This window comes from Colossoma macropomum, unplaced genomic scaffold (assembly GCF_904425465.1).
Source record: "Colossoma macropomum unplaced genomic scaffold, Colossoma_macropomum, whole genome shotgun sequence".
Classification (NCBI taxonomy): Eukaryota; Metazoa; Chordata; class Actinopteri; order Characiformes; family Serrasalmidae; genus Colossoma; species Colossoma macropomum.
This window is the reverse complement of record NW_023494802.1, coordinates 20,106,759-20,134,430: the sequence shown is the minus strand read 5'-3', so window position 1 is coordinate 20,134,430 and position 27,672 is coordinate 20,106,759. Positions and strand designations below refer to the sequence as shown.

The 27,672-nt window shown below is 37.8% G+C and overlaps 1 protein-coding gene across 5 annotated transcripts in view; it reads left to right on the top strand.

Annotated features, from left to right (window-relative positions):
• The window catches only part of chl1a (cell adhesion molecule L1-like a), a 131,701-nt gene that overhangs the window by 37,910 nt on the left and 66,119 nt on the right, over window positions 1-27,672 (top strand). For 3 of the 5 annotated variants that reach the window (XM_036591288.1, XM_036591287.1, XM_036591286.1), the window contains exons 2-5: window positions 14,132-14,291; window positions 16,078-16,186; window positions 21,908-22,098; window positions 22,189-22,311. In XM_036591288.1, the coding sequence (XP_036447181.1) occupies window positions 14,210-14,291; window positions 16,078-16,186; window positions 21,908-22,098; window positions 22,189-22,311 (505 nt within the window). In that variant the 5' untranslated portion in view covers window positions 14,132-14,209. Of the gene's footprint in view, window positions 1-5,069; window positions 5,247-14,131; window positions 14,292-16,077; window positions 16,187-21,907; window positions 22,099-22,188; window positions 22,312-27,672 lie in introns of those variants that run through there. The other 2 variants (XM_036591289.1, XM_036591285.1) reach the window with 2 other exon arrangements.

Sequence of the window (27,672 nt, the reverse complement as noted above, 5' to 3'; positions counted from 1 at the left end):
TTTTTGTTGTGAATTTACAGCAAAAAGAACGTACTGTACCAAAACACAATTGTGTGACTAGAGATGAAATATGCACATATTACTGACACATCACACCACTGATAAACAGTCAGAACCTCTAGTTAGAACCTAAATACTAATGAAGATCCAGAGGATAATATAACTGATAATAAAGCAGACTGCAGGGACTGTGCAACCTCAAAGCTTACATCCATGTTTCATTTTAACTGGTTTGAATAAAATAGACATTAAAGGGGAATTAAACTGATTTTTAAATGTCTGTACAATTCAATCATTAAGATGGAAACAAAGTCATTTGGTGTGAAATACTCAATTCTAGAAACTTGCTGAGAAAGAATTGCTCACAGTGGTGAAGATAGGAACCAGACGTCTGAAGGAGTACACTGAGGAGTGCACTCTCAGAAATAAAGGTCCCAAACTATCACTGGGTCAGTTCCCCTCCTGTCATATGGGGCGGAACCCTCAAGGCTCCATCTCAGTACCTTTAGTCAGGGAACATAACTGAACCATAATCCACTGAAATGATATGTTCTAAGCTGTACTGACTCCACACACCCCGTCTCGTCTCCAGGCTTTTATTTTACTGTTCTGTTTAAAACATTCGGTTATGAAAAGGTACAAATACGAACTTTTCACCTGGAAAAACGTATTTAAGGTTCACCATCAGACCTTAAAACCACTGTTGGACCTTTGAGGGAACATTTACACTGTTTGTACCTTGATGAACGAAAAATGTACCTTTATTTCTAACAGTGTAATTGCAGGACATTGTATGACAAAATGGTACCAAAAAGAAGCTTTTTCATATTTAACAGTATTTTATCATTATCAACACCATATAAAAATGCAGCAGCCCAAATGCATGTTCACTGGTGGCTTTTAATAGTAAATAAAATGGCTATTTTTAACTATTAATTGTCTATACAATTAACCTTTTCACATACAACCACCCTGAATGACTTTATTTACACTATGATAACTGAAATATGAATATTTTTTTCATAAGAAATGATGAAACTCCCCTTTAACACATGCTATATTTGAGGGTGTGTTGTTGTGTGGTGGTAACAGTATTATTTTACCTTTGCTGAGAGTTTATACAGGTATTAGAAAGCAATGATTTTGAAACCCGAATGAAGATTGATTCTTCAAAAGTTCTGCAGAAGTGACTAATAACATATTTCACACGCTTGGTGAGAATTTCACAGGAATTTCCTCCATTCACCATCCTTCTTCATACTCTTCCAGTGTTCTTCATCATGTCTCGGAATCACCTGAATTCTGTGGCGTCGTGGATCTAGATATGTTTACAGTGATTATGGGACTTAATCCAGCAAATCCCAGACACTGCGCAGTGCTATGAGGGCTGTTTGATCAGCCTGGCACTTCCTTTAACATCTGTTTTTCACACTTTGCAGCAGCGAAACCACATTCTCACATTAATCCGGAACCTTCATCGACAGGCATGTTAGGACAGTTTTGAATGCACCTCCCATTACTGAGAACAATTACATTTTCAGTCTTTTGAAACAGACTCACTTCGAGCCTGTTGTTATTCCTAAGAGCAGTTTGTCGTCACGGACAGCGCTCTCTATTAGTTCTGTAAATAATACATTGGGTATCTGCATTCTTTAGGTCCATGCTGTTTACAGGACTTTATGTAACTACTTTGCGTTTGTATGTTTTGCAGTGAAGCTTAGACTTTGTAGCATCCTGTACTTTTGTTACGACCCGGTCTATGGTCAGGCCGTAACAGAGAATGAGACCGGGCTCTCTCCCCAGTCCTGCTGCCAGACCAGACACCGGACACCATTTAAACCAGAAAATGACAGGTTTATTTTCTTCAAAAGCTCAGAAAAGTCGAGGTGACGGCTTCAGGGACGAGAATTTGCCAAAATAACAAAAAAACTACTAAGGATGAAAAACTAACTAAACCTAAAAACAAAAAGACATATGGACATATTTTAACTAGTTTGAATAAAATACACACTGAAGGAAAATTCCACTAATGTTTTTAAGTCTGTATGATTCAATCCTTAAAATGTAAACAAAGTCATTCAGACTGGTTTGGTGTGAAACGCTCCATTCTAGAGAAACTTGCTGAGAGAGAATTGCTCACAGTGATGGTGATAGGAACCAGACGTCTGAAGCATTTAATGCCTCTAAAACTCCCTCACATTAAAAAAGTTAATATATGAAATGTTATGAATCTGTTGCCTGATGCTGGAGACATTTAATACATTCATTGTAGAGGAGTACATGCAGGATGTTGTCTGACAAAATGGTACCAATAAGAAGCTTTTTTTTCCAGAATTAACAGTATTTTGTCATTATTTACATTGTATAAAAACCTCTAAGTTTACTAGTGGCTTTGAATAGCAAATAAAATGGCCATATTTGTGTGGCCATCTCAACCCCTGGTTCCTATTACCACCATTTAAAGAATTTTGAGTCATTAATTTTCCATAGATTGAGCCATTTCACACCAAACCACTCTGAATGACTTTCATCATGTCATTCATCATGATACATCATGATAACTGAAATATGAATATTTTTTCATAAGAAATGATGAAACTCCCCTTTAACACATGCTGTATTTGAGTGTGTGTGTTGTTGTGTGGTGGTAACAGTATTATTTTACCTTTGCTTTATATTTGTTTATACAGGTATTAGAAAACAGTTAGAAAACAAAACAGCACCCGTCCTCTACTTTTCCAATGTTCACAAGAGTTTCACAAAATCTAACAAAGCTTTCACAACTTTACACACTAAGCGAAGCAAAGAGTGGTGTGAAGAGTGCCGGGTTGGTCTGAACAGGTGTTCTTCCAGGTCGTATCAAGAGGGAAAGAGCCCTGAACGTCTCCCAAGATGGTGGCTCAGCGACCTCTTATACAGCCAGGCGCCCCCGAGGGGCCAGTCATGTACCTGCACATAATACAACAATGGAAAAAACACACAAAATGGCCGCAAACAGATACAAAGAAGGGCTATTACGACTTGGGGTCGTAACAACTTTATATGGCCAAAAGTATGTGGACACCTGACAAACACCTTGGGTTTCCAATCCAATCCATGAACATTAATATGGAGTTGCCCCTTTGCAGCTACAACAGCTGTGTTTATAGGAATTTGTGCGCATTCAGTCAAAAGAGCATTTGTGTGGACGAGAAGGCCTGGCTCACAATCGACGTTCCAGTTCATCCCAAAGGTGTTCAGTGGGGTTGAGGTCAGGGCTCTGTGCAGGCCACTGCAGTTCCTCCACACCAAACTCTTCAAACATGGAGCATGCCGAGAGCTTGGACAGTCGGGTTGAATGTGTTTAATATCGTAGCCGCTCCCCTCCTGGGCTCCGATTCAACGAGGAATTATTGTGTGGATGTGTTGTGGATACTACCTGCTGGACTCGTTCAAGTAAGTAAAGAAGTTCCTTCTGTTTTATGTGGTGGGAAAAGTTCAAAAAGTAGGTGTACAGTTACATATTTTGCTTCTACTCTCTTGAAAATAAGGGTGCTACAAAAATAAGGGCGAGACTTACATTCTTAAAAACACAGGTGATAGAAATAGTTCTTCCACGTTTGGTTCCCTAAAGAACCTTTCAATGGATGAGATGTGTGAGTGTGAGGAACCTTTCTAAAGTTAAAAGAACCTTTGCATTATGTAAAGGTACCAGCAAGAACCCTTGAATAAAGATGAAGAGACTTATTATTTTCTTTCCTTCAAACTATGTTTTAATAGAGCTCGCTTTGTGCACAGGGGCTCAGTCGTGCTGGAGCAGGAATATTGGTGCAAATAAATGTCTTAAATGTCTTTGTATGCTTTAGCATTAACATCACCCTTCACTGGAACTAAGGGGCCCAAACCCTGGAACATCCCCAGACCATTATCCCTCCCCCACCAAACTTTACTGTTGGTACAACATAGGTAGTTAGCATTTTCCTTGGACCATCAGACTGTAAGAAGCATGCTGAAATGTGAGTCCAGTGGCAGCATTTAATACTGTTTAATAATTTAACAATAACATTTTGGGAACAGAAATGTGGCCTCTGCAAAAGTTATGCCACATCTTATATTTTATTTTCTATCTTTTCTTTTATCTTTTGTTGAACGCAGCAAATAAAAAGAGGTTGTGCACAGATTTTTGCAGAAAAATGCTACATTTAGTTGTCCTGTAGAGAATGTGTTGACATATTGTCATTTAGAAAATCGACAAAATATGTTATTTGACTAGGGATGTCCAAACGTTTGCATATGACTGTAGGTTTAAGTCGGTAAACATGCAGAGCTTATGTAGATGTCATGTAGCCTTATGAATGCAGCCCTTCAGTTCCTTCAATTCGTTATAAAGGTTATGTTTTTAATTCCACATGCCATATGGTGTCCTAAGTACATTCCTTTGGCCAGCAGTGGGACGAAAATTGGTGAAAGAATAAAAAAAAAAACATATTTTAAAAAACCTCATAAGAAAAACCTGTTAACATGAAAACCTACATTGAATGATCGAATCCATCAACAACTGGTTTCAGATTTTTTCAAATGAGCACCTCTGTTGTTTCAGGGAAAATAAACAATGAAAAGTGTGCGCATCTGCCAAGCCTTTAAGGAAGCATTAGGGATTAAGATGATAGGCTTTATTTGGCTAAGAGGATTCCCACTGTTGACACGCTGCACAGGACTATCACTAATCAAAGCAGTACAACTCCATTGTACTTCATTCCCATATATAACTGTAAAGACTTGCAGAACCACTATGTTTTAGCACACTGTGTAAAAGTTTCCGTATGAGTACCATTTCTTCTGAATAAAGCTGGTTTTATGCTGCTCATTGGATGGCCAGGAATTCCACCACTTCCTGGTCCATTCTTTAATGGTTTGTGAATAGCTCTCGGGATCAGGCTTTGTTGGAATCTTTGTCAAAGGCTTAGTTCGTCTCCTAGCCTGGAGAGAGGCTTTGCTGACATATGTCTCCTCAGTGAATCTCCTTTAGTGCTTTGCTGGAGTGGTGGGGCGTGTTGGAGGTGTGTTTATGTGTGTGTGTGTGTGTGTGTGTGTGTGTGTGTGCGAGAGGGAGAGGGAGTGAATGTGTGGCTTAGTGGAGCATGCCGAGAGCTTGGACAGTCGGGTTGAATGTGTTTAATATCGTAGCCGCTCCCCTCCTGGGCTCCGCTTTAACGGGGAATTATTGTGTGGATGTGTTGTGGATACTACCTGCTGGACTCGTTCAAGTAAGTACAGAAGTTCCTTCTGTTTTATGTGGTGGTGAAAAGTTCAAAACGTAGGTGTACAGTTACATATTTTGCTTCTACCCTCTTAAAAATAAGGTACAAAATTAAGGGCGAGACTTACATTCTTAAAAACACAGGTGACAGAAATAGTTCCCTAAAGAACCTTTCAATGGATGAGATGTGTGAGTGTGAGGAACTTTTTGTTTTTCTAGCAAGAACCCTTAAATAAAGATGAAGAAACTTATTATTATGTTCTTTAGGATTTTTTAAGCCTTCAAAAAGTTCTTCACACTCATAAATCTCTTTTCAAACATGGTTCTTCCAAGTGCCAGATGCGTGAGTGTAAAGAACCATTTTAAAGTTTAAACTTCTACATCATGTAAAAGTTTTCCACGAATTCAAAGATTTCCTTAGAACCCGTTCATTCAGGAGAAGAATCATTTTGGAACCTTTACTTTTAACAGTGTAGCTGAAGTTGGGAGCTCAGTTGCTGCAACAAACCAGTTCACAGCAAATGAGGTCTCAAATATTCAAACAAGGTTCTTCTAGGAATCAACTGTGGTTCTTCTATGGAATTGTTCAACGAGCCCTTTGTGGCACCTTGTTTTAAGACTGTAGTGTAAAGGTTCTGTACAAATTTACAGAACCTTTACATTATCAGGAGGTCCTTCACACTCATGCATCTCATTTACTAAAATTGTTCTCTAAAGAAACAGCCACTGAAAGTTTTTAGGGAACCAAAAGTGGTTCTTGTATGGCTTCAAACAAACAGCACTTCTGACACCTCTGACTTCTATAATACAGCAGAATTTATCCTGGACTGATGATCTGAATATCTTCTCTGGTCACAGGTTCTTGGACTTACATTTGAGATCCTCCCATATGCGATTTTTTGCCCTAATGTGACTCAGATCTGATGTTTTCAGAGATGTGTGGACACAAATCTGATCTTTCCAAATCTGACCACTTTCATATGTAGTGCTAGATCGGATACATATCTGATTCGTGGCCATGCGACCTTAACGTGACACTCAGATCGGAATTCATGTGCTTTTTTCCCACTGCGTGTGACCATCATTCAGCGTTACCATGGCAGCAGTGCCGAACAGAAGTTAAAGCCTGTAAACGGTGGAAAAGCAGCTCATCTCACCTTTTTCTCCTTCGTCTCGCTCTAATAATGAAGCTGAGAGCTGATCAGAGTTAATTATCTTCTCAGCGAAGCTCGTTCTGCTCGTTAGTTTGTGCTGATGATGCTCGTGATTCATTCACGTGACGTTACTGAGTAGGATGAGCTCATGAGGGTCATTTCAGGACGCCGGTTCGTCACATTAATGACAGATTTGAGTCACTTACCTAAACGAGTGTGAACCATCGTGTCAGAGAGATCGGATTTGAGCAAAAAATCGGATTTGAGCAACGAGGCTTGTAATATGAATGTAGCCAAAGATTCCCTGTCTCAGAGTGAACTGGTTTGTTGCAGCAATCGAGTTCTCAACTTCGGCTACTCTTTTAACAGTGAAGGTTCTGAAACGGTCCTTGCCCTGAATGAATGGGTTCTTGGGAAATCTTTGCATTCGTGGAGAACTTTCTATGATATGGAAGTTGTTCAAACTTTAAAATGGTTCTTCGCACTCACACATGTGGCACTTGGAAGAACCATCTGTTGAAAAGTTCCTAAGGAGACTAAAAGTGGTTCTTCAGTGGCATCACTCTCGAGAACCCTTTCTGGCAGGTTCAGGAGTGTAGATGGTTATCATACACTCTGGCTTATATAATAAGGTAGACTGTTATCAGAGGATCTGTTCTTGGACAGTGGATTTGAATATCTTCTCTGTGTGCATATTCCAGGGTATACATTGGAGATAATCTCTCATTTGCCTCTTTCAAAGATCCCTTGTGTCAAAATAAAGAGGTGTATCGCAGCACCAGTTTAGAGTTTCAAAATTACTCTACATTTTAAGGATAAAAATGGTTCTATAATACCAATATAACCAATATTTGTTAGTTTTTGTTTTGGATATATATGTTCTAGGACCTTTTTTGTAAATTGGTAATCTAAAATGGTTCTTCACACTCACCCATCTCATTTACACTGAAATGTTCTTTAGGAAACTAAAAGTGGTTCTTCTCTGGCTTCACTCCAAATAACCCCTGTTGGCACCTTTATCTGTAAGGAAGTGTGTATCCTCTGTAACTACTGGGTTTCACTAAGACTGTTCCTTCAATGTCAGTCCTCGCAGCTTCATAATACTGACATAAGTAATAATGACTCTTTGAATAAGAACTCTTTTCATTCCTTCAGAAGTTCAGTGGTGGTTTGTGTACAGACTGGTCGAACGTTGATACCCTGTTGTCATCATAATACAGATAAGCTGATCACGTGGATCACAGAGTTAATCTGGATTCTTCCCTCCAACACAAACATCTGTAGCTCAAGCTTTTTGGTCTGTCTACTAAATTCACTCTTCCTCATTGGCTGTGTTATCCAAATGTATTTAAACTAAAGGTGCAAATCATTTAAACCCTGTATTTCATTGACAGTATGAACAAAGACAACATATCAAATGTTGAAATTGAGAAACTTTATTTTTTTTTGAAAAATATAAGCTCATTTTGAATTTGATGCCAACAACACATTTCAAAAAAGTTGGGACGGGGTCAACAAAAAGCTGGTAAACTTGTGTAATGCTAAAAACACCTGGTGGTTGACTGGCCGCAGGTCACTAACATGATAAAAAGAGCATCTCAGAGAGGCTGAGACTTTCAGAAGTAAAGATGAGGAACCACTGTCTGTGAACACAGTTTGTTGCTGCATTCACAAATGTAAGTTAAAACTCTAAAACACAAAGAAGAAACCATATATAAACAGGATCCAGAAATGCTGCCACCTTCTCTGGGCCCGAGCTTATTTAAAATGGGGGCGAAGTGGAAAAGTGTCCTGTGGTCTGATGAATCAACATTTGAAATTGTTTTTGGAAATCATGGACACTGTGTCCTCCGGGCTAAAGACCATCAGGCTTGTTATCAGTGCACAGTTCAAAAGCCAGTATTCAGGATGGTATAGGGGGGCATTAGTGCACATGGCATGGGTGACGTGCTCATCTGTGAAGGCACCATTAATGCTGAACGATATATACATGTTTTGGCAACATATGCTGCATCGAGACGACGTCTTTTTCAGGGAAGGCCTTGATTATTTCAGACGATGTCAAACCTCATTCTGCATGTAATATAGCAGCATTGCTCCGTATTAAAAGAGTCCGGGTGCTAAACTGACCTGCCTGCAGTCCAAACCTTTTATTGCAAACATTTGACACATTATGAAATGAAAAATATGACAAAGGAGACTCTGAACTGATGAGCAGCTGAAATTCTTAAGCAAGAATGGGAAAACATTTCACTTTCTAAACTACAGCAGTGTCTCCTCAGTTCCCAAACGCTTACAGAGTGCTGTTAAAAGAAGAGGTGATGAAACAGTGGTCAACAGGCCCCCATCCCAACTTTTTTGGAAAGTGTTGTTGGCAACAAATTCAAAATGGGCATATATTTTTCAAAAAACAATAAATTTCTCAGTTTCAACATTTGATATGTCGTCCAATTACTATTTTCCTTTAAAAATATGTTTTAGATGATTTGCATATCATTGCATTCTAATTTTATTTACATTGTGTAAAGTGTCCCAACCTTTTTGGAAATGGAGTTGTACTCAGTAATACTGAAAAGGGGAAATGTGTGTTATTTATAACCAGTTCCATTTCTGTTGAAAGTCAGATCTGAAAACATGCACCAAATTACATAACTTACAACTAAAAATACCCTCACACCTTTAGCTTCGAGTTCCTATTTGACTGTGCTGCAGTATTTCCTCTTTAGAGGGGGCTCAGTGAAGCTGTTCACAGAGACGTTTTTGGGAGAGAAACTCATTCATTTCACCATGTCAGCAGTTCTGATGTGATTATTGCTGGCATATCCAGCAGGAAGTTGTCTATACAAGTTCTAGGTAGAGGCCATCCAGGGTTCATCTGCTTGTTCCGATTTACTGTTAGGCTCTGGAAGTTCTGCTTAAATCTGCTCAAAGCCCTAAACTTAAAGTAGGGCCTTGCATATCATATTGTTTATTAGTCAGACTCTTAATGTTGAGAAACGTGAAATGAAATGTTCATAGAGGAAAGAAAAACGTTCTTCACTTTAATGTGTGTGAATGTCATGAGATTTTACTCCAAGTAACTGTGGAACTTTTCTTTGTGTCCATTTGTGAACTTAACTGCTTTTGATCCAACTCAAAAATGTTAGTTTGGATGAATTAATACTATTTATTACGGTTTTATGCAAAAGTTAGAAACATTTCTGGTTAAATTACATGTTTTGTTGATTTTCTAAGAGAGTATAAGTGAACACTTCTTCTACAGCATATGTGTCAAACACAAGGCCCGTGGGCCAGATCAGGCCCGTGACACAGTCATTCGGCCCGCGAAATTATTTTTATTTTCGGTTCTTATTAGCCCATTTCACCCTGAGATAATGCCCCAGCATGCACTGCAACAAAGTGTGCATTCTGACCCCCAAAAACAATCTATGGGCAGTTACACAAAAAGAAAAGATGCCTGGTGTCTATTTAAAGCAAATAGGCAGTTTAAAAAACTACCTAAAACAATTTATTTTTGTTTAGAATGATTTTTGAATAAGTATTCAGTGCCTATTTTGCTGTTGCAGTTCTGCTCACGGATTTGCTGAGATTTTTTAAATCTCCTGCTCTACAGGGAACAAACTTAAAATATGGATTTTTTTTCCTGCAAATATTAGTGCACAATAAAGCATGAAGTGTAAAATGTGCCATAACCTTTGCACAACTTTTCCACCTATATGTTAGATTGAGTAAACACACAGTAAGTGTGCATTAAAATGTGCAGAAGTGTTCTCCCTATAGAGAATATGCACTTATTTTCAGACAGTGAACAAGATGCCTGTTAGCCAGGGGCGCACAAACTTTTGCATATGACTGTACATCAAGCCTCAAAAACATGTCAGATCAGTTTCTGCCCTGTTACATGTTTTACAGTGTAACATGTAAAGAGAAGCTAGATTTTTCAAAAAGTTTTCAATAAAAAAACAAGCAAACAAACAAACAAATAAATACATAGATAAATCAGATAAAATGTCTTTTCTTCTTTTTTTCCTCACTATGGATGTGAAACATTGACGTTGTACTGCTGTGCTACAGCCAAATTGCCACTGTTAATGTTAACATGTGTTATGTGATCCTGTTTTTTTTCCTTAAGTACGTATGGATCCATATACATCCATATATCGTTGCTGTCCAAAGAAAAATAAGTATCTCCAAAATAGTACCTTTAACTTTACCTTATAGTATAGTACCTTAGTAACTTTTAATGTAATTTAACGTAAAAAAGATTTAATTTGAAGTGATTTTGGAGCATTTCTATTGGTCCAATCACCATGAAATTTTCACATGATATAAAGGGTATATAAAGGCTGCCAGGTTCAAATGGTGTAAAAAAAAATAAAAATCGACAAAAATGGAGATGGGTCATTCTACAGAATTGTCCATTTTTGTGTCCCTAGCATTTACAGATCTATTACACTTAACAAAAAAAATATTTATATTTTTAAATAAAACAATAAGTTATTTTAACAATTACACCTTCTTGATTCATCAATTAGCAATATTGGTTTTTAAATCAATCATATAGAATTCCAAGCACCACAGAAGAGCTCATCCTCACAGTCATGTGTGAAGGCTGAGGCCATATTTTGAAGAAAAAAACATGTTTTTCTGCTATTTTAACTGCAATAATCTATACATGACTATGAAATATATGATTTAAATGACAAAGAAAACAAATGCCAAATAAATATTATAAAATATATAATGAAAGTTGTGGTCCCCAGGAGTCGTGTCACTGGTGTTACTGCATAACAAAAAATCTCTTATTTTGAAATAAAAGTCACACTGATGACATCACTCGACTTCCTTTTACCTGTTTTCTGAGGATCTATGAAGAAAAGCACATGGTGAGTCCACTGTGTCTTTCAGTTATCAGAGATTTTCTCATTTAGCTCATGATTTCATATGAAGCTTTTAGCTGAAGTCACTGGTGTGACCGACTTTATTCTGAGGTCATTGTGAAAAAATAGAATACAAATGGATTAAATGACATATTTTAGTGGATATTCCATGATTGACATGTGGTTTGATGCTCTGTAGCAGACATTTAGTAAAATGCATTTTTCATTAAAAATGTCTCTGGTGTTCCCTTTATTATGTGGAACACCAATGAGGATCAGTAACACCAGTGACTCCTATGGACAGATAGAAAAGTGGACGTTTCTGTAGAATGACCCACATACATGTTTTTCCTTGGACAGTGACGTTACATATATGGGTATTAAACATGTATGGTATTTCTATATGCATGCGTAGGTGCATGTAGAAGAGCTGCTGTTTTCATTTCTCCTGTTTCAGTCTTCTACTCAGCACTGAGCTGGTCACTGTCTACACCATCTAAACATCCAAATTAGAATCTCTTGCCAAGAAATCAATCTATGGGGAGCATTATCCATTACCTCTGGCTATTACTTGGCCATTCAGTGTCACTAAAGTAGTTGTTGTTAATTTGCACTGGCAGGTATCTGAGGAATTTCACCCATGCGTTCCATGTTTGAGTGAGTTTGAGTGATTAAGTGTGGAATGAGCCTTTGGCGTGTGGAATAGGCCTTTGGCATGTTTTCTTCAGCTGGGTTTTGGTCCATTAGGCCACTTAAAGTCATGAAACCAACAAGAGAGCAAGGAAACAGACCCTATACCTGGTTTATTTGCAGAGTTTTTGGTATATTTGGATTGTTTGGTTTCACATTGTAATTGTAATTGCAGTGTACCAAAGTATACAAACAGGCGTTCATTGATTGATCAGGAATTTCCCCAGGACCCCCTGTATTTTTACCTTGCTTGCACCTTATATTTGTGTTAATGACCTAGTTATGTTACTGTTGGCTTCTAAAGTGCTTTACCATATTCTCTACTGTTGAGTTTGGTTCCAAACAGACTGGGCACTGTCCTGACCAATTTTAAACCACTCTAGTAAGATAAGTTGGACTAACATAAGTTAAAGACCCCCTGCACTCAAAAATGAGGTTTTTAAAAGTTTAACTCTTCGTGGTTTATTGTGGTGCGCTGCTAGATGCTAGTCGAGGCCCGGGAGGCCCTGCCAGTGAGTCCATTGCTGGATTATTTTGATTATGACAATGTTAAATTGTTCCACATCTACATTCATTACACATCTTCCACAGCTGTCTTATAAACTGTCAAATGTGGTTTGTAGAGCTGTTCTAGTAGCATGTAGCATGCTACTGCAGTAGCTTAGCATACTACAGCTTCACACCACAGCACAGGTTTAATGTAGCTTCACTGATGCAGATAAAAAAGAGTTTAATCTGAGGGCTGTTTCTGTTTCTGTGTGGAGCTGTTAGCTTAAGCCACTTTAAATTCATACCCTTGTTAGGACCAGAGCGTAACGTTAGCTTAGCGAGAAGATGAAATCACCACAATATGTAAGAAGATTTCGGTAACACTTTCTATGAATGTCACCTTTGTAAGCATCTATAAACACATTCATAACATGTTATAACGCATCCATAAGACATTATAAACATAGCTATAAATATTTATAAAAATGCATTATATGTTATAGCCATTTTTATTATGCATTATGAATTAGTGCTACTAGTGCTGCCATCAGTGTTTTACCCAATGTGGGAAAGGTAATGTACACCACTGTTAGCTTGGTATTTGTCTTTACTTTACGCTCTCCAAGCTGGGACTGACTTCTTTGGCACTGACATTATAACATGTTATTAACACTACTTATAATGCATAATATAAATAATTCATAATGTATAATAAACATGGCTATAAAGTGTAATTCAGTGTAATTCTTTTTTATAAATATTTATAACCATGTTTATAACGCCTTATGAATACATTATAACATGTTATAAATGTGTTTATAGATGCTTACAAATGTGACATTCATAGAAAGTGTTACCAAGATTTCTTCTGTGTTAGTTCATTTTCTTGACTTTAGCGGTACTTTAAATTAACTCTAGGACGTTCAACAGGTTTAGTGGGTTGAGTAGGAAATGCACCAGCCAGCCATTTAACTGTCTGGACATCCTTTCCATGATTCAGTTAAGTTCAGGTGAAGAATGATGTTTTGAATGAACAATCAGATGTTAAAACAGTTATGTGGTCAGTACGGCGCTAATGTGCTGCTAGGATGCTCCGATGTTGAATACCCTTTTTTGGTGTGTTCCCACCTGCATCAAACTGAACCCTTTGAAAAGGGACCAAGACCTGCAAAAGGTTCGCTTGGTTAGTGCAGGTGGAGTTTGACACACCTGTCAAAATGTGCATACTAATGAAAAGGTTTGATAGGTCCACACCAAGCAAGCTAGAAACAACTCTGTTCAGTTATGTGTGAATCAAGTGACTCACAACATATTAGGCAGTTTTGCGGTTAAGCGTCTTAACTGCACGACTTCGTATGGAAGGAAAAGCGCTGGAAAAAGGAATTCATGCATATTGCGTGTTGTTTTTATGGGCACATTCTTCAACTGTGGCCACTAGTCAGAGAATACAGCCTGTCACATTCTAGGAACAGTATTCTATGCTCATTTTTTCCTTTCCAGCCTGAGGCGAAAAGGTTTTAGAATGATTTAGCCTTGTTAGGCTAGAGCTTACTCTAAATCTGAGATAGCAGTGAAGGCAGATCTCGCTCGAACGCTTTGAAGCCCTAGAGGAACTGAATCCCATACCTGTGCAGAAAGATTGCTAAATTTTTTGTCTGTGTTCATATTTCTCTTTTTAGACCTCTTGCTTCTAAGACTCAGTGACGTGTCTTAGCTTAGAAGTCGGTGGAAGCCGGGGTCTTCATCAGGTTGATGGGATGAGGGGGCTCGGGGGCCTTGCTGTTGGGCTCCTGTCGGCGTTCTTATCTACTGCCTTTGCTGTTCATATTCCTCCTGAGGGTAAGTAATCTGACACTAACATTGTTCAGTGGTTGCTGTTCTTGTCTTTGCTCCATTAATGTTAAACTACAGAGAGATTCACTCGAAAGAGGCCCCGAATATTCTGCTGTAACTCCTGTAAAGTGAAGCAATCTGAACCAAAAAAATATGCTACATACCTTGACGTATGTGTGTTCGATTGCATTACATGCGATGCTGAAAGTGATCTTCGTTTTCTGCCAGACACATGAAGGGGTACGGGGGGGCTGCACCCGGAAGTTGAAAACGGAGATTAACCGTTGCGATGGCTGTCCAGCGCCTAGGAGCACATTGCATGTTGTTTGGTTCAGATTGCTTCATCCCAGCGAGGGTTATTACAGGATATTCGGGGCCTCTTTCGAGTGAATCTTCCTGTATTATCTCTCACGGGCTAATTCTCCTTAGCAAAGGAAGATGCTTTTAGATAGACCACTCTGCTCTTATCGGCCGGTTTGTGAATTGTGAGTAAACAGTCCAAAATGAAGAACAAGCTGTCAAATAGGCATTTCAGAGATCTAATTACATTTTGCAGATAATGTTTGAGAACTCAGGCTTTCATCTAGGTAGATCACGAACATATTGTGTCCAATTTTTGAATGCTCCATAACCTACAGCTAGCTAGCTAACTGCTGGACCATGCTTCTGAAACTGAGGCCAGGCAAGCGCCATTGTGAGTTAGCACGGTCATATTTGCGGACACAGTGGAGAAACATCTTATGTGCCTTATTGAGCAACAAGCCCATGCCAAGTTCTGTGAGCCTTGATGTTTGGGCTAGCTAACATTACAGTAAGCTAACGTATCATTTTATTCCTACAGTGAAGGTGGACTGCTAGTTATCGAACCCTTGTAAATAAAGTAATAAGCCTTCAAAACAAGCACTCTTGGATTTAAAAATTTAGGAAAGTTTAAAAGTTTTTATTAAATAACTTGCTGGGAGTTTTGTCTGGGACTCAGCAGGACAGCAGCCACTGTATGTGAGGGAGAGGAACTCAAGTATCTGACGTATACATATAGCTCTGAATGGTACTTTGGCCGATATGACATCTCCTGTGCCAAATAGAGTCTCACCCAACTCAAATCAAAGTCATTTAGTCATTTAAATCAAAAAAATCAAAAAAAGACCAACAGCATTCTTTCTCTGTCCGTTCAAAAACTAGAAACAGAATGTATGGTAATGTAATGAGATGTAAAGAGATGTAATACAGTGTAGTACAAAAAATCTATAAGAAATGTTCATATGGTGTTCACACAATAGGTAAGTGGTGTTTTCAAATGATTTAAAGCTGCACTTGTAAAGTTTGGAGATTTGTAGTAATGTGGAGATTACAAGCAACGTGCAGAAGAATGTTTTGTAATGTCAGTTGTGCTTTGCACCCCCAGAGCAGATGAATCTGATGATTACAAGCTTGTTGAAAGAGTATTCAGAGATCAGTCAGTCAAAACTTGGTAAAGGATGTGTTTTCCAAGGATGTAAGTGGATGATCTACTATAGTCGGCCGATCTTTATCAGTATAAAGTTGATTCTGCATTTGAGACCTAAACATCGAGCTGGACCTCTTTGAGTGTGTGTGTGACATTTATACGTAAAGATGTATGAAGTGGTCCAGTGGGACAGAGTGGTGTCAGAGCGATCTCAGAGTGAGGGTAAACTGTCACTCCAACTTTGTAAAAAGCCATTCCTCATTCCTCACTCTGCATTTAAGTAGATTTTGGTGCTTCATAAAGTGATGCTTCACATCAGTGACACTGTGTGTTCTTGTTCTGCAGTGGAGCAGCTGCCAACAATCACAGTCCACCCTCCAAAAGCCCTCGTTGCCCTGCCATTTGATGAAAGTATCGCTCTGACCTGTGAAGCCAAAGGCAACCCAAAACCAGTGTGAGTAACCCCAACACTTCACTGATTGATGTGCTGGTTTCACCATTCAGTTAAAGCAGGTGTGTCAAACTCCTTTTAGGTAGCTGGCTGCATTACACTCAGTGCAGTATTAACTGGGCCGGACCAAAAAAATACATTTAGTAGGCCTTGTGTTTGTTTTATTATGTATTAAGGTTCATTTTTTATGAGAAAATTAATTGCACAAATATCACTCATAACGGATTAAGCTGGGTGTTCACAACACAACTTTCAAAATTCTAGCAGATTTTAATGTGGAGAGCATCACAAACAAAATTCTTGCAGAGAATTTCTTGTCTATTTGTCATGAGGGCGCGACACAAGACAATAAAGCAAGGAGAGAGTATAACACACATAACGAGTTTCTGCTACAAATAAAGGCTTTTACACACCAAGCGCATGTTATTACTGTGATTTATTTAGACTCTCTCGATGAGCAGGATGGCCCTGTGTTCCCCCATTCCCCAGTGCGATGCTAGCCAGTCTAACAGAACTGGTGGTTGGCGCTTTCCTCTGAGCATGTTCAGCCATCTAGCCGTTTGAAACAATGCAGTGGCTCACTTCAGAACTCTGTTCTAGCTTTTGCCCTCCTAGCACTGGTGGTATCATGTGAGTGGGGAGTCCTAACTAGTGGGTGGAACTGGATACGTCTAAATTGGGGAGAAAATTGGGAAAAAATAAAAAACATTTTGCAAACTTTCGCTGGTGGCATGAACTCAATGACCAATCAGGGTCATCTCTGCTGTTGGCATGATGACAAAGAAGATTATGGATCGGCAGTGTCCAATGAGCGTCTACACTGTTAGAAATAAAGGTACATTTTTCATTCATTTTTGAGTGTCTAGTGTTCCAGCAGCTAGAACTTTTTCACAAACGAGTCTCTAAAAGCAGCTCAGACTGGGCTACAAACATAATTTAATATGTGGAAGCACTCAAAGTTTCTGCTTTTGAACGAAGCGATGAAGCTCTTCACGCTGCTATCACTTTTCCAAAATGGAAAGTAGTCCAGTGCCACAGTTTGCTTATTCTGTGGGGAGCAAAGGATGTCTTATTTGCACCTGAAGACATTCAGTCCGTTTGTTTTGTGCTTTTGTCTCATGAGGAGCTGCATTTCCAAAAGTAGCTCAAACTGAGTTGGAGATATGAGCTGTGTGTAAAGGAGTTCATACAGTCTTAGTTCCTGAATGAGGCTGAGAAACTCCTCTTTCTTCTTTCTTTCGCTTTTCCAAAGTAGAAAGCCTCCTATACGCTCACAGATTATGCAGTTCATTCCAAAGGACCATTTGATAAATATTCTACTTTAACCTTCAAAAAGAAATTCAAAAACACACTGTGGTATCACATCAAAATATTTCACGTTTTTGTGTCATTTACACGTGCCATTGTGAAAAAATATAGCAGTGACATTGCATTCCCTCGCAAACATCTTGCGTTCCTTTGCAAGTCTAAATCCTTTGCAGGGGAATGCAAAACATTTGCAAAGGAATGCAAAATTATTCAGGGGGATGCAATGTCACATTTCTTTTTTAACCAACGACCCCTTAGGGGCTCTATATATTTGCATCGGGTTCAGTGTGTAACGGCCTTAAGAACTCAAAATCCCAGCACCCCTCCATTAACACAAACAAAGCAAAACTAGACCGGTGTTCTAATATTTTGTCCTACCCATCGATCGGCCCTACCAAGCCTGCGCATATCATTAGTAGAGCATAGTAACTTCATATGTCAAAGGTTTTTTGTATTTTTTATGTCAGTTTAGTACAGACTCAGCTTAAAATGACTGCTTACCCCCTAATAAGGTAATTTAGGCTATCAAAATATTCTACCTACCTACAAATATTCTAATGCTGGTAGTATTTTCTGACAATAATACAACAAAATATCATACATTCTCAGAAAAAAATATATTAAACTGTCTCTGGGGCAGTCCCCCTCTTGTCACTGGAGTGGGACCCTCAAGGCTCCATCTCAGTACCTTCAGTCGGGGAACATAACTGAACCATAATCCACTGAAATGATATGTTCTAAGCTGTACTGACTCCACACACCCCGTCTCGTCTCCAGGCTTTTATTTTACTGTTCTGTCTAAAACATTCGGTTATGAAAATGTACAAATACGAACTTTTCACCTGGAGAAACTTATTTAAGGTTCACAATCAGACCTTAAAACCACTGTTGTACCTTTGAGGGAACATTTACACTGTTTGTACCTGGAACAAAAAATGTACCTGAACAGAACCTTTATTTCTAACAGTGTACCAACAGTTTTATTTAGGGCACTACTTATAAATACGTGCTGCGGTAAGACATTTCAGCAAGGCAGTGTGCTTTGTCTGAACACTGGACCTGTTCTGGCAAAAACACTGGGTGAGAAATGCAGACATCACAGTGAGAACGGGAGAATATTTCACTACAAACTGGCAGCTGACTTAAAATTGTTAAGGGAGTGACTCGATGTCTGGATTCATACATTATATACATGATAAACATTTGCCTGTGTTTAACAAGCAGCTCCTCTGTCTCTGCAGTCTGCTGCACACATGGCTTGCATACATGTCTTATCTCTTCCCATTGCCTGTTGCATGAATCATTCATTCTGACCATCTCACACTACAGTGCTCATGAATGTTTTAAGTTGTAAAAAGCATGTTTGAAAATATTGGAAGGCCTTTGGTCACTCATTTTGCCCTCAAACACCACCAGAAATTGAGCTCCAGACCTGGAAAATTGTAAAGATTTGTCGGTAGGGGGAAATCGGGGTTAAAATCTGGCAAAAATTCATGTAGTAAGTCTCAAAGAAGGCAAAAAAATACACACATACAATTGCATTAATATTTATCTTCAAACAGAACGTTTAATCACTAATGTGGTTCTCCTTATAACATAAAGCTTTGCATGGTGTGGCTCCTCAATACTTGGCAGAGCTTCTTCATCTGTATGTCCCATCCCGTACTTTAAGATCACAAAATTTAGGCCTTCTTAATGGTCCAGGGGGTAAATTGGCTTCTATGGGTGGTTGAGCATTTATTGTAGTAGCTCCCAAATTATGGAATTCTCTCCCCCAGTCTATTCGGGATGCTGCCTCTCTATCTTCATTTAATTCTCTGTTAAAGACTTGTTTTCACTGTGTTATCGTTGATTGGTTCATACTTGAATGTTTACCTGTATTGTCCTCTTGTTTAACATGTTGATGTTCTTCGATTGTAAAGTGTCCTTGAGCATGAGAAAGGTGCTATATAAATAAAAGTGATGATGATGATGATGATGATGATGATAATGTGAGCGCTGCACAGTCCTGTTTAATCTGACTGATTTATTAAGCTGTCAGGATAAACTAAAAAAAGCCAACTTAGCTGATCTTAACATTGTTCTGCATGGTTGTTTGTCGTCAGAAATTTCGGGCAGAGTATCAAAAAGGTGTCCTTCGCTTTCCACTTTGGAAAAGCGAAGGAGAATGGAGAGATACTCCACCTCATTTCAGTGGCTAAAAATTTGAGAGTGCTTTCGCTGACGGCTGGGAAATCAGCCGAGTTTCAGTGGATTTTGGAGATGCAGCTCCACACGAGACGAAACAAACAAGCTGAATGTCTTTAAGTGCAATTAGGATTCAGTTCTTTGGGTCACAGAAGGGACAAACAGTGAAACTGGGCTACTTTCCATTTTGGAAAAGTGCAAGTAGAATGAAGAGCTTCATTTAATTCAGAAGCTGAAACGTTGAGTTCTTCCACATATAACTCGGATGTTTGTAGCCCAGTTTGAGCTGTAGCTGCTTTTGGAGATTCTGATCCTTTTAGTTATGGTGAAGAAGCTCTAGCTGCTTAAGCACAGCTGCTCCGTCACCTTGGGTGTTGCCATGCAAATGCCAAGATGAACGTGATTGGTCAGAGAGTGAAAAAGTGTAATGTCGTGAAAAAATAATGTCATGTTTTCGCCATCTGAAAAATCATGTTGTTCGTGGTGTTCAAGATACCGTAAGCTGTACACCTACTTGCATTAATTTATTGTCGTAAAATAAATTACACTAATTATTCATGCTTGGTGTGTAAAGGCCTTAAGCCTAATCATTCTGACTAATTTAATCCCACTGCGGTTCTCACTTCAGGTTTGTCCCGCGTTTTTCATTCTCTTGTCAGAAGAAGTAGTGCTTAGAGATGGTTGCTAAGCAGTTATTGGTCTTGACTTGTGTCAATCATTGTTTTGCAAATGGTCAAATATGGTCTACAGGATGATTTTAATTTAGAACATGGATTCTAAATTACTCTGGCAGGCTGGATAAGAACCATAGTCATGATATGTTTGACACCCTGAGTTAAACTGTTTATGGTCTGAAACTCTTTTTATGTTTTTAATGATGGCAAATATCAATATCAATATGTGTTCATCACTTTTAATTTATAAGACATTATGGTAACACTTTCGATGAATGTCGCATTTGTAAGCATCTATAAACATATTTATAACATGTTATAATGTATGTATAAGCCATTATAAACATGGTTATAAATATTTATAAAAAATGAATTACACTGAATTACACTTTATAGCCATGTTTATTATACATCATGAATTGTTTATATAATGCATTATAAGTAGTGTTAATAACATGTTATAATGTCAGTGCCAAAGAAGTCAGTCCCAGCTTGGAGAGCATAAAGTAAAGACGAATACCAAGCTAACGGTGGTGAACATTACCTTTCCCACATTGGGTAAAACACTGATGGCAGCTCTAGTTTAAACTCTGACATTTGAAGCCTGTAATGTGCTTTACTGTGAATGTTTTAGTGTTTCAGTAAATCCTTCAGTAAATACTTCAACTTGAAGCCTCACTCTGAACACTGGAGGAGGCTTTAGTACAGTACGCTTCACTTTACTTAGAGCAGACAAATACGACTTATGAGCTCTTATAATTTGTTATGATCAGTACTTATAATTTATTATGTTAACAATTCATAATGCATAATAAACATGGCTATAACGTATAATGCATTTTTATAAATATTTAAAGCTATGTTTATAATGTCTTATGAATGCATTATAACATGTTATGAATGTGTTTATAGATGCTTACAAAGGTGACATTCATAGAAAGTGTTACCGACATTATATTCAGTAATACAGTCAATAAGAAAATTCATGCAGTGCTCAAAAGTAGTTTTAGGACAATTTAGGTCTTGTTCATTTATTTAAGCCAAAGTTATTATTTATTATTTTGTATCCGTCAAGTTATAAAAGTTATAACAACCAGCAATAACGACCAGGTTTACTAACTGAAACAAGTGAAAGTGAATGAGGTAATTAAGTGAAAACTTAAGCAAGGCAGATAAAAGTACTCAACATTAGTAGGATACATTTTTAAAATACATCTAACTATATTCTTAAATGAAGGTCTCTTTTCTTATGTAGATCTGTTTCTAGTATTTTTTGACAAGTTTCGAACACTTACTAGTAGCTTTATAGATCTCATTTAGTGTCCCAACATTTGTTTTGAAGTAAAATGGAGTTTGTTGAAAGTTTTATGCTTTTAATATTGTATAGTTGGACCCAAAGTATTGATTAATAAGTTTTAAATATGGCTTTTAAATATGGTGAAGCACTTTTTACATAATCCATTAACAAATTAAATATGTCTGAAAAGACAAATGATGATACAGGTGTCCCAAGACTACTTTTGAGCACTATAAGATATGTTTATGAATTAAACAGGTTCCACTGGACTAAGAATGGACAAGACTTTAACCCCCATAAGGACCCCAAGCTGATAAAATATGAGAACAATGGGAGTTTTCTGATACCAAACAACAAAGACCTGGCAAAATATCAGGGCAAGTACAGGTGCTACGCCTCCAACAAGCTGGGAACAGCAGTGTCGGAGGAAACCGATTTCACAGTGTACAGTAAGTCACTTTCCATGACTGTCCTTATTAACTCACTGCTGTATATTGGTTGTGTGACAAGCATATATTGTTTTTGTGCTTGTTGCAAAGCTCCACCCAAGTTTCCAAAAGAAAGGATAGAGCCAGTGGTGGTGAAGGAGGGAGACTCTGTGATCCTGGAGTGTAACCCCCCCAAAGGCACTCCACCTGTACAGCTCTACTGGATGACCATGGGTAAGTCATTCACTTACAAGGTTCCACAGCTGCAGCTCTGGGGTTCTGAGAGGTCACAGTTCCATACAGTAGGGATGCATGATATGGATAAAGTAGTGGAGCGCAGGGCTCAACCTAACATAAGGTCAAATATAATGCAGCTATTTTATGCAGTTAAATAAATTCAAGTAGAACATGCTTTTGGTCATTTTCTCGTATTCTCAAAGCCTCTTCATCTGCAAATTTTCCCAATATTTCTTCAGCTTCACCATGTACCATGAACGTAAATTTGAATTGATTTCTGATTACTGATGCATTACACCTGGATTTTTAATCTTCTTCTCGGTGAAACTGCTTTGAAGCATATAACACTTCACAGCAAAAGCCAGGCTACAGTGCAGCCTCCACACAGCAGGGTTGGTTTTCATAGTGCTACGCTGCCAAAGCCCTATTCTGATCGGATTACTCTATCAGGGGGTCATCTTTAAAAACAATGTACATGTCTCCTCAGTAATAAAGCTCACACATCTGGATGGCAGTAAAGTTACACATATTAGGCTGTAATTTCTATTGATCTGGATGTGTGCCACACACGTGGTCATATGTTCGCTGCTCTGATAGACTTTATTTTGTTTCTCCTTCTGCTATTGCTGTCTCAGTGTAGAGAGGATGGAAACAAAGTTCTACCACCCACACCAAGACCATTTTTAACTGTCTAATTTAAATACCTTTCAAATATCTTTAAATATCTATTAAATGCAACAGAACTTGAAGTTGCGTGTGAAAGATTCTATTAAATCTGTCCCTAAACCTAACTTTAAGGAAAAACCTACACCTACTCCTAAACCTAATCCTTACCTTACTGTTGTTGATAATCAGTATCACCAGAAAGTTTGTTAATAATTTACATATCTGTAAATTATCTACAGAGGACCATCCAAATCAAGTGTGACCAAATGTTCACCAAAATCAAAGAGATATGTAACCAGACTGGACTAAATTCATCAGATGACTGATGAGTTTGGTGGAAAGCAGAAGGTAATTCCGTCTTTAATTTTTTCAGGAGAAGATAAAGAAAAACACGGACAGCGCCGATACAGACGGCAATAAAATCTCAGAGTAGCACCTGTAAAACAGAAAATTACCTCAGAATGCAAATTTATCCCATGTGAAAAGGGCTTAAGGCCCCGAAAGTAAACAGTGTGTGTGTTTACATGCACTTAACCCTTTAATGACATTATAAGTCACTATATATGTTCTGATTTTGCCACATAGTGCCATCTTGACAGTTTGGCAGATGTGAATATTTTATAAAATTGGGAGGTCAAAAAAACGAAAACACCAATTGTTTTTATTATTGCAAATTAAAAAATACCAAAAAAAAATTCCATTGTTTTTTTTTGGTGAGGACATTGATAACTGCAGAAAATTCATTCAACGTGTTTACATGCACTTAGGGAATCAGATAATGGGAAAAATCACAGTCTATATGAGTCAGGTAATTATTGGATTACTGCTTTGCAACCCGCCAATAAACCCAGAGAAGATGAAGGATGTGACACAATATCCGGGTTTTTTAAAGCATGGAGTCATTTTACTGGCAAATATGAATATGCATCATCTAGGACATGAAGAACATTGGAATTCCATTTTGTCAAGCATGTAGCTGGTTTCACAACTGCTCCACAAGTGTTTTGTTGCCATTTCATGGATGCTGTGTTAAAGGCTGCTTGCTGTTTCCAGGACAGCCCTACCCTCTGTTTGTGAACGTGTGCTAAGAAAAACAGAGTAAGAGAAAGAAATCAGAGTAAGGGTACACATGCGCTAAAAACCTGATTGCTGCGTTAAAGTTTAGGTCTCTTTATCAGATTTCTTGTCATCCAATAACAGCCTTAATCTGATCTAAGAAATCATAATATAGTTTTTACATGACCGCTTGAGTAATAAGATAAATGCCAAAATCTGATAATGATCGTATTATGGGAGAACATGTAAGTGCATGCATTGAGAGACTATGGGGACTATGCTGTCTGCTACTTCTATAAAAACTTGCTCAAATATTTAACCCTCATGTGGTGTTGGGGTCTGTAGGACCCATTTTCAGTGTTTACCAAAATTGAGAGTGGACAACATGGACAGGCTGCTGACTGGCTATAGCTGCTAAAGTAGAACCCTACTCTGGACACTTGTGATGTTTTAAACATCTGGTATTTTTACATAAATTGTTATGGTTATTATTTAAAAAAAACAATAATACAGGGAGTCCACTGGACCACTCAGTAACATCAACATCAACACCACACAAGGGTTAAATTTAATAGGTTGTGCCTTGCTCCCAGTTTTATAATGCTACAGATTGTGATTGCATTGCACAATATATTAAAAATGCATCGGGGAATCAAAAACATCACAAAGTTGGCCTACATTATTTTGAGCAATTGACCAACTTTCATGTAAGTTTGTTGGATTACATGAATGCCTTGATCCACAAAAACACATACAGAAACATTCACTCTGTACTGTGATTGGTCGAGATGCTCATTACGCAAAGTAAAAATCATTGTGATTGATAATGATAAACAAAGTGAAAATATCCATACACAGTAAAAATCCTCTAAAGGCAACAAACTTAAATGTGCCATTTTTCTGCTAACTTTAATGCATTATTCTACTTTTTCGCAGTTCAGCAAATGAACAGTAATTATACATTAAAATGTGCAGAGGTATGTTCTGTGTAGAGGATGTGTTCACTTATTTTCACGTAGAAAGTCATGTGATCATTGATGCCCAAACTTTTGCATGTGGCTGTACATGAGAAGGTGCAGTGCAAAATTGATATGGCTGCAATATTCGCTCACAGTTCAGGTTTTTGTTCCCCAAATTCTGTTTTTTGAGCTGAAGTTTTTACATGACCACTTGAGTAATAAGATAAATGCCAAAATCTGATAATGATTGAATTATGGGAGAACATGTAAGCGCATGCATTGAGAGACTATAGGGACCATGCTTTCTCCTACCTTTATAAAACTTAGCCTTGCTCAAATATTTAACCATTATGTGGTGTTGAGGTCTGTGGGACCCATTTTCAGTCTTTACCAAAATTAAAAATTAAGCTTTTTTTATTATTATTTCAAACCTCAGATTCCTTGGCCTTTGCTTGTTTTCTGTATATGAGAAGGTGCAGTGCAAAATTGATATGGCTGCAATATTCGCTCACATTTCATGTTGTTGCTCCCCAAATTCTGTTTTTTGAGCTGAAGTTTTTACATGACCGCTTGAGTAATAAGATTATTGCAGTTACAGCCCTGTAGAATGTATCTGTGGGAAAGAACTCCTTTTAATAACACAGCTATCTCTTCATCACTGAACTTTCATTTTCTCTTTTTATTTCTGGCTTGTTGACAGCTTCACTATTTCACTGCGTCTTTTAAACCCTGCACTTTTCAACCACAAGCATTTACTAGGCGATGCTGTGTGCACTTTCACATGATTAGCTACAGGCTTAGTAAACTGAACATTAATGAACGTTGTGGCCACATTAAGTTACCTTTGCACTGTGTTTGCTTGTTTCTTTCCTGGTGAAATGGTTTTGCTATTAGTATTAATAATACATTACATTATTTATTGAACACTTGCATACTTTATCATATTACATGTTGATGCCATTTAATAAAGCTGCTAACTAAACCCTTTTCCAGTGGTAAAATCATTGTAATACGTGCCCTCTTGTAGCTTAATGCTTTAAAATGTAATTACATAAATACATAATTTTGAATGAATAACATCGTCATTCGATTTATGTTCTGCAGTGACAGCTTCAGATCTGCACCTCTGACTTTCGGGAGGGTTAAAGTTGTGGTTTGATGTAAAATGATCCGTTCTAGAGAAACTCAGGGGTGGTGATAGTAACTAGATGTCTGAAGTGTTTAATACCTCCAAAAGCTGCCTCTACTACTTACTACATGAAGTAGATACATATTGCCTTACAATATATTGTTTTACAATAGTGGCCTAAAATATATGTTTTTAACTACACACACAGCAGAGAGGTATATGGGTCATTCTATGGAAACGTCCAGTTTTGTGTCCCTAGCATTTACAGATATATTACACTTGAAAAACATGTTAGGGTTACAATTTATTTATATTTTAAAATAAAACAATAAGTTATTTTAACAATTACACCTTCTTGAGCCTCAATTTAGCAATATTGGTTTTTAAATCCATCATCTCGAACTCCAAGCACCACAGAAGAGCTCGTCCTCACAGTCATGTGTGAAGGCTGAGGCCATATTTTGAAGAAAAAAACATGTTTTTCTGCAATTTTAACTACAATAATCTATACATGACTATGAAATATATTATTTAAATGACATAAAGAAAACAAATGCCAAATAAATATTATAAAATATATAATGAAATTTCCCCAGGAGTCGAGTCACTGGTGTTACTGCGTAACAAAAAATCTCTTATTTTGAAATAAAAATCACACTGATGACATCACTCGACTTCCTTTTACCTGTTTTCTGAGGATCTATGAAGAAAAGCCCATGGTGAGTCCACTGTGTCTTTCAGTTATCAGAGATTTTCTCATTTAGCTCATGATTTCATATGAAGCTTTTAGCTGAAGTCACTGGTGTGACCGACTTTATTCTGAGGCAATTGTGAAAAAATAGAATACAAATGGATTAAATTACATATTTTAGTGGATATTCCATGATTGACAACATGTGGTTTGATGCTCTGCAGCAGCCGTTTAGTAAAATGCATTGTTCATTAAAAATGTCTCTGGTGTTTCCTTTATTATGTGTAAGACCACTACAGACTGGTAACACCAGTGACTCCTATGGACAGATAGAAAAGTGGACGTTTCTGTAGAATGACCCATTTAAATTTTATGTAAGGCAAAGTAGTACCAAAAAAAGACTTATTTTTTCAGATTTACTTTATTTTATATATGTTCACTGGTCATTCTGGAGAGTAAATACAACTAATAATAGTAATATTAGACATTGTGACCCTTGGTTTCTATCACCTCCGCTCTGAGCTTGAAATTTTCTCTACAAAGAACCATTTCACATCAGACCACTCTGAATGACTGTCTTTACATCTCAATTATTGAGCTGTGCAGAAATTTGGAAAACTCAGTGGAATTTTCCTTCAAATATAGTTTACAAATTTTCAAATGAAGCTTAATTTACTCTGAAATGCAGACATGTAACTGCTCAAAGGTGGAAATCTCTATGGCAAAACAGCACTGCATGGTTTGAGGCCTGGAGACTATAATAGTGGACACTTACTGCTGGTTTCCCCACAATGAAGTTTGAGCTTTTTGAAAGATTGCCTTATTAGTGGCTCTGGGTGCTCATGTGGAGCTAACTG